Genomic DNA, 12,393 nt, shown 5'->3' on the forward strand with positions numbered 1-12,393 from the left:
AGAAACAGGGTTACCTATTAGGAATAGCCGAATAGTACCTGGTATCCAAAATTAGGATATGCCGTTAAAAATATAGGGTACAAATGGAGCAGAAAGTACGTAAAGGCAGATAACACGCCTTCTTCATAAAAAAATGATGCGGTGTAGTGTACAGTAGTGTTAGCTTTGATTAGGTTAAGATGACCTGTCAGTGATTCCTAACCATCTAGCCACCTTGCTAATTTCGACCACAATTTTCAATAGTAGTGACGGGTTTCGAACCTCCTACTCGCTGCTCTTAACTCGTTCGCAACACTCGGCCACTGAGAGCGGCAGTTTATTCAAGTAACAGAATTACCGACGAAAGCCCGAAACTTACCCTCTGCTGAACGTTATCCTCGGTTTAGCCTTCATAACGGGGATGGAAGATGTTGAAGAACGGAGCCTTTGAAGACACGTAGCTAAGATATATAATATATTATCTGTTATGATTAGATATACATATATTATACGGAGCAAATAATCTATATTTTTCGACGAATACAATTACCATATTACGTTTCGTACAGAAAATGCACCTGGTCTCTAATCACAACACTGCATACAATGTAGTTTTAATGGTTATCATTACCGCATTTGAAATCACCAGGTGAATTGGATAAATGGGACGACGATGTGCGAGGGAATTTACAATATCCAAAATTTCAAAATACATTAATGAGGCTCTGATGAACAGCTTGAACATTGAAGAAAAATTCGCGTTTTTGCCCATTTATCTAACTCAAATACCTAGCTACAGAAAAATTTATAGAAGTATCGGTAAAATGATCTATTACAATATCAGAATTTGAGACGAACAATAAAATGTAGAAGTCAAGTCTATTCCGGTTTCGCCGACCACAGCGGCTGGGGCTTGGCGTTGGCTCCTTGGCTTATTTGAGAGTTAAATTAGTGGCTCGCGGCAGCGTTCCCTTTTTAAAAACCGGATGGAACAAAATGACTTGTGTTGATCACACTTTTTCGTGGAAAGTGTGTCGTGCCGTGCTAATCTGACAGCAGACGGTGCCATGCCGCCACAAAACATCCAATAACCGACGGAAGAGCTGTCCCGATCCGAGGTGTTGATCCGGCGGAGTTGCGCGAATAAAGCTTCGTTCTCAGCTTCTCCTGAGCACCGATCAACACTCTTGACGTAACAAGAACTTTTGACTGTCCAGGCTTCACTTGGTGTTAGATCGAATATTTATTTAGACTAGCCAAGTTCAGCGATTTTAGTTTTTTTTTTCCACAACATTCTGTAAACATTTTAATATACGAGGCTCAACTAAAGCCCTTTTTGTTGGGGGGCTACATGCATTTAGCTAAGTATGCTTAGTGGGCAAGGTGGCCCAGTTGTTACAGTTCAGAGTAGTATCAAGATTGGAGCAGAGAGGTGCGGGTTCGATCCCAGCTCTGAGCGTCAGTTTCTGGTCAGAATCGGCAAGGAGGCCGGGCGGCTAAGCACAGCAGAATTGTAGCAGTGAGTTGCGAGTTCGAGACCGCAAAATACTGTGAATGTTCTGCGATGTTAAGGATATGTGACAGGCCTACGGCCTACTAAACGCTGAGACCGCTTTTATTATTATATTATTATATATTATACAGCTTAATAACTGAAATTTCCTGAGATTCAGGTTTAAAAACACAATAATTTTGAATTAATAAAAAGGGAACAAAATTGCAAGGTCCTGCCCCAGTGGAAGGCTGGCTCGTAAAACCCACGGCGTAACTCTATTGATTCCCAGATTTAGTATGTTGTCTAATAGCGGATTTACATTTGATCTCGAACGGACAAAAACTGTGTAGTACTAGGTTGATTGAAACAATGTGCATTTCTCATCTATCTTATTTTCAATACATTGGAATCCATTTCATGGAGTGAAGACCTTGTACTGAGCTCACCGCTCAACAAGGCAACATCAAAATTCAAATTATTGTCAAAAGAGATTCGATTTGAAAAGGAAAGGAAGTAAAATATGGTATTTAGTCGCTTCTTCAATGCACGAGGGACAGTAACGGGGTTAAGCTAGTTTAACTAAACGATGAGACAACAACGTCAGCAGTCAATGACAGTCGGTGGTGCAATGCAAAGTCCCATACACCATCAAATGAAATTTGAATTTCATCAGACGTCTACAATTTTTTTTAAATCTACAGGCAATCAACTCTGATAGTACGAGTAACTCAACGCGATTGAGGTAGCATTTTAAAAGAAGCCGAATGAGGATAAGTTGTGGTGATAAAATCGCCACAACTTATGAAGTTGTGGTGATTTTACGTGCCAAGGCTATTACAAGTCAAAAAAATTAACAGACTCTTTCTAGTTCAACAAGCTAGTCAGATCAAGTTCAACTCGATTCAGTCATAAATGTACGTAAATTCATGTTTTGTTTTCAAACTTAATGCACTTTGAATTTTCTGCAACATTTATGGTGGTGACGCAAAATTCAAATCTTTATTTGAAAAGAAGAACATTCCACATTCTATTCATTCCATGTTCAATTTTGTTTACACAACCCTTAGTCACGCGAGACCTGACCGGTTACAGTTTCAAATAATAGACATAAATGGTGATTTGTGATTACGTGGAAAAAATGTTCCATGGCTGAAGAACCAAACAAAACTCAACTAGCGAAGTCAACTTTTCACTTGCGATGGGATAATAGTTTTCAGGGACCAAGTAGCCAAGAGATGGAAGATCTGGCGAATGTCAGCAAATAATGCAATCAAATTTTTCAGTGAGAAAAATGAAAATGTAAGTAATGTTTCAGGTGAAGATACGTGGCGCATGGTAGCTTTGATGCATGATGGTTGACAAACTCTACAAACACAGACGAGAATGGTAGGATGATTGATTGGAGAAAAGAATCTTAGTAACAACGCCGTAAAGAAAAAAGTTGTAAATGAGACGTTTCTGCTTGATATCGGCCACATTAATCAGCTTACACGTACAGAACTGATACAATTAGCTATGAATTGACATCACACGTGGTGTAAATGGACATATATAACTAGTAATTAAGATAATACGACTAGGATGGTAAAGAATGTTGCCTCACGCTCTTGTCCCAGCCACACGAGAGCAGAGACTTGCTGCTCAGCCACAAAACGTCGCTCACGATGTCCGAGTGTTGGCTTGAGTTTGTGTACCTGTAACAGAAGAAGGGGATGGATAATTCCAATATTTATATATACATATAGTCTATGCTCCTGCACCGACAATAAGAAATGATAATAAGTAAGCAAATAATGGATGAAATTTCATCATACATTTCATTCTCTGATCATGCAAGTACAGGGTACGTCAGAAAATCGTTTTATTTGAGGGGTTTTTAAGAATGAAGCTGTTGCCGGTTCAATAGAAATAATTCAAATATCTTTATACCAGTAATCTCACAAATTTTGTCAGGCGAAGATAACCACTAACCATAAAATATGATTAAATAAATAGGACAACCACTAACCATAAAATAGGACGAAGACTAACAAAATTTAGAGAGCGTGTCCAATTCCAACAGTGCGTCGGAGTAAATATTAGGCCTTTTTTAGCCATCACCAAATATGACTCGATGAAAAAAACGGGATGTCTCTCGTCTACTAGCACGATTGCGGGAAAATAGCATATCGTAGCATATCATGTGCGGGAAAAAATTCACAACCTATCCTCTCGAATTATTAAAAAAGTCGGTTTCTCTGACACAAGATTTGCGTGCAAACTTAATATAGCTAAATACTTGGAATAAATTTTCAGACTCGATTGAAGTCCAAGCAAAGCACTCACAGCGTGCTGATGTTGTTTGGCGCGACATCCAACACAACGACGGTCTCCTGTTGGCCCACAACCGCAACCGGGGATGATGAGCTACTCTCAAAAGGAATAAATTTGGCGACCCTTCGACTCAACGCTTCAGTGGAAACTAGTGTCTCTCGAGACTCAGTGCAGTGCAGCCGCACGCTGCCACCAATGCTGCCAATCAGCAGGGAGCCAATGCCAGACCCCGAAGACGTTGGATGCCACAACACAGCTGTATCGGGACACGAGCTGTTGCGGTGAACTCCTGGTAGAAGAGATTCAAGAATTTAAGTTGCTATTGCGAAGGTAAAATACTCTCTGCAAGAAAAGTGACATCACAGTAGGAAAAAAAAGTAAATTTTACAACTCACATTCAGAGTTTCTTCAAGTTAACACATGCAAACAATTTATTAAAGTGAGACTGCATAAATTGAGTGTTAAATGATCCCTAAAGATTTCAATTTAAATAAAAATATAACCGTATCATGATAACAAATAAAAAAAACATTTACATTGCCAGTACATACATTAGAATTTTTTAACACAGACTTTAATATAAACTAATTAGCAGATACTAAAAGTACCCAGCCCTGAGGTAAAAAACAATGGAAAATTTGAAAATATTTGTATAAGAAGTAAAATGCTATTAATATGTGAAATTATGCGCATGATAAACCTGCATGAAGACTGTCCAAGGGCAGCGAGCTTCCAGGAAAACATTCCAATCAGCAAATGAATTCTAATCAAATACCTATCATGAGTAACAAATTGTATCCACCACCGAGAAGTATTAGATGACCAGATGACCTTCTTTATTATCTGGTGTCCTGTCATCAAGCCAATCATAAAAATAAATCTAAATCCTGCATGAACTAGCCAGACAAAAGTATGTATATATGCCTGATGCAGGTTTTTCTTGTCTTGTGTCCCATATTAAAACGTTGCCATCAAGGCCAGTTGAAGCAAAGACGCGAGGATCCGAAGTGTGATAGGCAACACTACAGCATTCCGAGGCGTGGGCTGGACAGAACACTTGCTTGCTTTGCCTATTGCAGTCCAACACACTGATCCTGTAAAAACAAGTTAGTTAAATTAAAGATGATCCTGTATAAATAATTTAGTTAAATTAAAGACGAATTACGAGAGCAGGATAGAATAGGAAAAAATTGGTCAATGATCAGAAGTTTGCAAACAAAATATTTAAACAGGTATGAGCAAATATATGTATGATATACCGGTAATAGTAATTATTTAAACAAAGAGGCAAAATATAAGTAAGTTTTTGGATATTTTTCAGCATATATTAATAGGAAAGAAGGTGTAATGAAACTTTTGATCCTTTAAAGTGAAATAGGAAAAAAGTAATAACAAACATTCAGTGGGATTAGAATAATCTTTCTTGAGGGAGATGAGCAAGAAAATGTCTAGGAGAATGTGACATAAGGAAAAATGTTGAAGTAATAATTATAGACTAATCAAAATACAAACAAATAAATGGAAAAATAACGTAAATTAGGCATGAAGGGCAGACTTACATTCCATCACCTCCAGCTGTGATCAATTGTGTGCTATCACTGTTGACAGCCAGGCATGATACGTAAGAAGTGTGGATGCTGATGGAGTCAAGGGAGGTGAATTTTGAAGGATCTTCTGCAGTGGAGAGCCACTCCACATGCCCACCATCCTCACCCACAACTAAGATGTCTCGTGAGATCCACACAGCACATGGCACACCTGAGTCAGAGATTTAAATGTCAACCTGTTGATGAAACCATCTTTTGAAAATCAGATTAGGGTTTTTATCCTGCAAGTTGGAGAATGGACAAGAAATGTTGTTGGTAATAATTTCGCTATAGAAGATCAATCTAGTACCCAATTCAATCATTCTTTTGAAGTAATATCCTTGCTTCATAATTTCAATCACTAAGAATTGCATGATCAATCAACCCTCTGTAAATATTAAATACTCATATTATAAAAAATCATTAAATATTTCAGAAAGTTTGTGTGGAAGAAGTTTGGCACCATAAATATATAGTGGCAATTTACGTGTAAATGCTTTGCTTTTGTAAATATTCAACAAATGCTTTTGTTTCACGATATTATCTGGTTGTACAATTTTATTGATGTTGATAGAATAGTTAAGGAATTGCAAAAAGGGCAAGGGAGGGTTAGACCACAAATTGGAATTTGATGCTTAATGGTAATTTCAATTTAAAATACTTCAAATATTTTTTATACAAGGCCAATCCTGATTTGTTGGTTTATGAATAAAGGGATTTGGGAAAATAGTAGGTATTCTAAAATCTCAGTGACAATCAATCCAAAGAAATGCAAGATTGATTGCAATTATTCCCAACTAAGTTCTGTATTCAAAATCGCAAATGCTTGTGTAAATACAATACACAGATATTTCAGGACAAGGCTGGGGCAGCTACCAGCATGCAGCTGGTGAGATGCTTGAGACATGGCTATGTCAGGAGCCTGCAGCGGATCATCATAGAGCCAAACGCTGCCTGACCAGCAGCGACCAGTAAGGCTTGAGCAGCCCATTGCACATCCTCCTCCTGCAAACAAACACATATATTAACCTTTTAGAGACCAACTATCTTGCAAGTGCAAAAATGCTACATTACATCCAACATCCATGACACGACACATTAATGAAATTTATTTATTGAAAAAACAACAGACAGGTGACAAAAACCTCCTCCTGGACTTGGGTATGACACAGCCTGAAATTAAAGCCTTAATATTCAACCAATTGAACAAATGAGCTTCATATATAAACAAAAATCACTCTTACAAAAGGGAGCATATGTACAGCTAGATCCTAAAGGGTTAAATTGTTCTTAAATTAACTATAGAATTGTTCAAAATGTTTATTAAGATCTGACTAGCAAGACAAAAAATTTTATCATGGATCTTCATAGTTCATACCTATTTACATATATGTAATGTAGAATTTTCAAGCACATTCATGATTCATATAATTGTAAAGTGTAAAATCAGAGTATCTATAACCTGATACCTCAAGATCTAAACACTTAAATTACTATTTAATATACAGAAAAGGAATATTTTCATACTACAGTTTCTTTATAAGAAATTATTAATATAAAGACATGGTGAAACCTAGCAAAACCTTATGAAAAAAAAAAATATTTTTTTCAGAAGGAAAAATGGAAGTCCATAACATTCATTATGTAATAATAAGCAATATTATTAGAGACTTGGAGTTACTTACAAGTCTTACATTACAAGAGAACTAAGTCATATAAATGATATAATTATTATGATTTAGGTACTTCAGAATTTAGAATTAAATGCATAAAAAAGAATAAAAAAATCATACCAGGTCGTGGGGTTAGAAATTCCAATCTGTCTTCCATGGCTAAAAGCGGCTCTTTGGGTGATGGTGAAATTGGTGATGCTCCAGTCTGAAATGTAGAAAGGCAAAGGAATAATAGGATTGTTGATTATTTTTTTAAACAAGAGGTTTATTGATTTCTAATTTTGAGACCCTAGATAAATACAATAATAATCATTGAATTACATAGTAAGAATGACTTTTGGAAGATGACTTTGTATAAAATATAAATTTTTCTGCCATTCTACTGTAGAATAGAAGTGGGCTTCCTCTAACAGCCTAAATCTAAGGTTGAAAGTCTAAACATTCAATATTATTAAGGGGATTTGAGGAAAAAGTGGAATTTTATCTTTTGGGATTTAGCCTTTACGGAATAATAATCTCAAATAAGAGTAGAAAATTGGGCAGAAACCAGCAAAGTGAGCAAACCACCCTGATGACCTGATCAATGTGATAATACAGTTACAGTCTCAGTTACTAACTGTGCCACACTCAACCTGGTCAAGTTAGGTCAACCACAGCCCCAGCCCACAGGCGGCCAGGCCCCAAAAGGCCACAGGCCACAGCCGTCAGCAACAGGTGAATGAATCAAGATAAAATGTTAGCCTGCTGGCTGCTTCTGCTGTAACCAAGATTCACCACCAATTTTAGTTGGTAATTTTCAATATATATTATAAGGCTTTATGAGTTCATGTCATACCTTCTCTACAACAGCCGCCTCGGACGCAGCACGGCAATACTCATCAATGTCGACCATGCCGTATTTTGACAACAACACACAATGCAGCAGGAGCTGAGGAGCCTGAACACAGTGACGCTGCAATCCTAATATCCGGATACTTATATGTATGCACTATGCAGTATAATGAGGAGGACTAGTACTTTTATTTTGTGAAACGTATTTGCCGACACCTCTAAATTTTTACTTTTTGTATTTATCATACATTGTAGAACACATTACTCAACTCAGAGAACCATTTTTATCAATTCCACCAGTCTGGTTGCAACCAACTACTTTGCAAACTGAAGTACGTGAAAATTGCCATTCAAGCTATTATTTATAGAGAAATAAGTAGCAGGATCAAACTCAAATCGTAAAAGTCGAAAAATATCGTTTTTGAGCATCAAAATTTTGGGCTGGTTCTGAACATGACTTGCTTGAACATTTTATGACTGACTGGATTTTACGAAAATGCTAACAGGTTCTAATTCTTATGTGATGACCAGCATGATTTGTGCATTTTCCATTTCCTCGCTCCTCAAGTATTGAATTGTGAACATGGGCTGTACTCAGGGCTGGGCAGCGCTGCTTTGAAATGTAGCGGCGCTACCGCTACCGCTACATTGGCTTAAATGTAGCGTGCTACTGCCCACCTCTGGACTAACAACTAACATGTTGACACTAGTAACAGGCTGAGGTTGGCAACATTACACCGAAATCTTTCGTACAGTTTCGTTCTGTATCATGCTGGTTTATAATTGTATATATATTTGTATGTATCATGCTGGTTTATAAATAATATTTATTACTATTAATTAAAATCTAAAGTCTTTATCTGTAAATGTAGCGGTATGTAGCGCTGTAGCGGCAAAACCTCGTATCGCTACTTAAATATGTAGCGGGCCCTACCGCTACCGCTACATTGGCTTAATTATAGCGCCGCTACCGCTACCGCTACTGAAAATGTAGCGGCCGCTACATGTAGCACGCTACTGCCCACCTCTGGGCCTGTGCTGGCCTCTAGCATGCATACCAACGATAGCCCACATAAGCAGCGACCTTTCTCAAATCCAGTAATTTTTTGCAGAATTTAGTGCAATTTGCGTTCTCTTGGAGTTAAATTCCGAAAAGTATGTTTCTAAATGATTAATATGCGATGAAAATGAATATGGATCATCGTCTGCGATGTTCCTTCCATTCCACGTACTCATCGAGATATCAAAACCTGCAAATCCCTAAATTTCTCTCAGAAGGATGCGAGAAATTTCGTTTCATATTAATCCAGAACATCATGTAAGGAGTAAATGCATTTTAAATGTAGACATTGGATATTAAATAAGATGTGTCGACATTATGAACATATACTCCAGCTTCATGATAATCAGAGGCCTTGGAGCCTAAGGCTGAAATTGAAAGGATGGTACGCCTGATGATCTTCAAGCTTTAATGGTACCTACTCCCAAAGCGGAAACTTTTGTCCCAAGCTTGCGGAAACTTTTGTCTCTTGTTACGAATGTAACCGTTGTTAAAAATGTCCTGCACATTATATATATTTCGATCTCATGGAAACAAATCAATGGCGTCATTGTGAAAAAACTTGACCAATAGACCAAATTAAAAACTTGGACAAATAGACGATTGACAAGTCATAGGTCGCCCGATGTTCGGAGGCCTTGATCAAGAGCAGAGAAGAACGTTCACAAGTGTTCAGGTTTGGTGGCACAGCAGTCGCTGGCTGCAGTGAGTGGCGGTAGTGGACAGCATGCGGTAGGGTGTTGGATGATCTTGTCGACCTCTTGGATTAATTAACCCTAAGACTATTTCAATTTAGTTCAATTCAAAATACAATTTATGGTGTATCTATTGTGATATGATGGTCAGTTAATTTAAATATTGGTAGACGCTGCGGCACGTGAGTTTTTTTTAGAGCAACGAAGTGACATGAGGTTGTGGCATAATTTTTAACGGGGATTTGGAGGCAACTCGAATGTATTACAACCATCGGTAAGATAAGTTTGCGAACCAGGCAATTTCGTACATAATACCTAGAAACAAATGAACATCTTGTCGTGCTTTACGAAAAAGGGAGATACCAAAAGAAAGCGAAGTGAAACCGGTCATGGCGCTGAATTTTTTTGGCACGGTAGGCTTTCGAAAAGAAAAGTTGGGAGTGAATTTCATTTTTAGTTTGTGGTCTAAATTTTCCGTAAATTCTTTTATTTTTGTTATCAGGGCAGCAGTAATAACAATATTGAAAGCGTGTACTGGTTAGCACTGACGTTATTTATAACGGATGAGAAAAATCATTTGCTAGACATCGGCATATGAACTTGAACTTTCTTCCAACGTCATGGTTCTTTTAAAAAACCGTACATTTTAACAATGCGCTGAGAGATCAGCGAATGAAAAAATACAACAGAAATATTTTCACGCTTATTTATGGCCAATCAATGCTAAAAAAAACAATTATTTTTAATATATTTTGATGTCTGAGTTTGTAGCGGATGTAGCTCACTCTCAGCGTCAACATCAACTCGTACACATCCTGCCATCGTGAACGATGCAATCGACACTCGCAACCTGGGGCCGTGCTATCTAAAATAGTTACGCTCTCGTTACTCCACCAGCCAATTACTGACGGATTTTTAAGCTGCCTTTACTAAGCACAGACGGGAAACGTGCTGCTACGCATATTTGGCCGTTACGCGTATTTTGGCCGCTACTTGTACTTAGGTCGCTACGTATACCTCATGAGCGAGTTTTGATAGTAGGACAAGTAGTTCATAGTCGTTTTAATGAAAAATGTTACTGAAATATTGCTCCCAGGTCTTTATAAAAAGAACAAATATTGAAACACCAGAAGATATTCAACCAAAATCTTACGGGGTCTTGAATTGAAAAATCTAATTAATGATGCTTGAATTCATGCCCAATGAAGAAATTGACAGGTAACAGGAATGTGTTTACTTACTAACTACTCAGTATATATGTAAGTTCACATTCCTATAAAGCAACATTCTAGTAATTTGAGAGCATAAAATTAAAGGAAAAATTGTTCGATCATAAGTCATATCAGTTTCTTTTTACAACTAAAATAAACAAGATATTTGATGCGATTGAGTTATTCTGCATATTCCAGTTTTGTTTGGAACTGTGCGCTTGAGAACAGCGAAGTGTGGAGGCGGCTAAAGGCATTGCTTAGAAAGTCAAATATCGAGGTCATGTGCTGGCCACAACTGCAGCCTGCTTGTCCGCGCTGCAGTTCTTGTTGCTGTCCTTCGCTCTTTGGCCTCTACGAAGAACGTGGTAGCGGGTCAAGTTTTTAAGTTAGGGTGATTTGGGCATTATGTTAGGAGATGTGACATTACATGTGTATGTAATATAACACACTTCTACGTAATACACTTCTATGCGACACACTTCTATGTAACACACTTCTACGTAACACTCTTCTATGTAACACTTCTACGTAACACACTTCTACGTAACACACTTCTACGTAACACTCTTCTGTGTAACACTTCCATGTGATGTGTCACATAGAAGCAGGGATGTCCAGTTTTATGTAAGTTTTCATTGACACGGAGTATGTATCGGTGTAAAAATTCTTATAGAGTTGCTTGTATAATAGACATCTGTAAATCAGTTTACATACTTCAACGGGTTTTGTTACGATCATCATGAGCGATGAAACTACGATTTGAGGCATGAAAGACTGGGATCGTGCAACATGCACCAATGATAGATTCTATTACGTTATATAATGAAGAAATTGATACTTCATGAGGAAATTAGTTGTCCTTAATATAATAATATGACATGAGGCATAGCTCAGGACTTCAATTATCAGGGCACCGTTCATGGCTGTTTTCCATTATCCCTCCATTATAAAGTGCGCTAACTCACCTCGTAAAAAGTCTGTTAACAGCGCTGCTTTTCGCCATATGCTTATCCTTGAAGTGCCTTCAACATCATTATATTGAGTAGTGAAATGATATCTGGGTCATGCAACAGAGTTTCATTCTTCACAACTGCGCCACGGAACGTACGTACGGACTAAGTGACCATGTGACAGAAGGACTTTATAAGAAAGTGGGTTCGGCGGTATCTAAAATTACTAACCTTGGCGCTTAATTTGACATATCACAGTATATTAAAGTTTTTTTAAATTTCTTCATCATTTAGATATACATATGAATCAAAACAAGCTTTACACTCGAAAATCGAAATATATTAACCACTCTCTGTAAAGAGTTAATTAACGGAGGCCGTGGCCTTATGCGACTGTGGATGGTCGACGCCTTCCTAGAATAACATAACATAACATAGTGATGTCGGCTCTGAAGTGTAGGCCTGATGTGGCCTGTCGCCGATTCTTTTCCATTTCGTGCCTTGTTCATAGATCTAAACTCGTGTCATTTGACCGGATCTTTTCATGACTGGCGATAGTTTGAAGAAGCTACTAGACTTCCACCGGGTTCGATAAGGAGC

General features: G+C 37.8%; 1 protein-coding gene across 1 annotated transcript; it reads right to left on the reverse strand.

Annotated features, from left to right (window-relative positions):
• Positions 1-1,848: 1,848 nt before the first annotated feature.
• On the reverse strand, positions 1,849-8,011 carry LOC108667987 (methylosome protein 50). Its single transcript, XM_018155104.2, has 7 exons — positions 7,882-8,011; positions 7,167-7,251; positions 6,250-6,378; positions 5,347-5,545; positions 4,712-4,881; positions 3,800-4,076; positions 1,849-3,168 (listed from the first exon to the last, which is right to left on the reverse strand). Exons 1-7 carry the CDS (start codon positions 7,936-7,938, stop codon positions 3,051-3,053), a joined length of 1,035 nt encoding a protein of 344 aa, XP_018010593.1. The 5' UTR covers positions 7,939-8,011; the 3' UTR covers positions 1,849-3,050.
• Between the last annotated feature and the right edge of the window lie 4,382 nt (positions 8,012-12,393).

The sequence above is a fragment of the Hyalella azteca genome, unplaced genomic scaffold (genome assembly GCF_000764305.2).
Source record: "Hyalella azteca isolate HAZT.00-mixed unplaced genomic scaffold, Hazt_2.0.2 contig1933, whole genome shotgun sequence".
In the NCBI taxonomy this organism is placed as follows: domain Eukaryota; kingdom Metazoa; phylum Arthropoda; class Malacostraca; order Amphipoda; family Hyalellidae; genus Hyalella; species Hyalella azteca.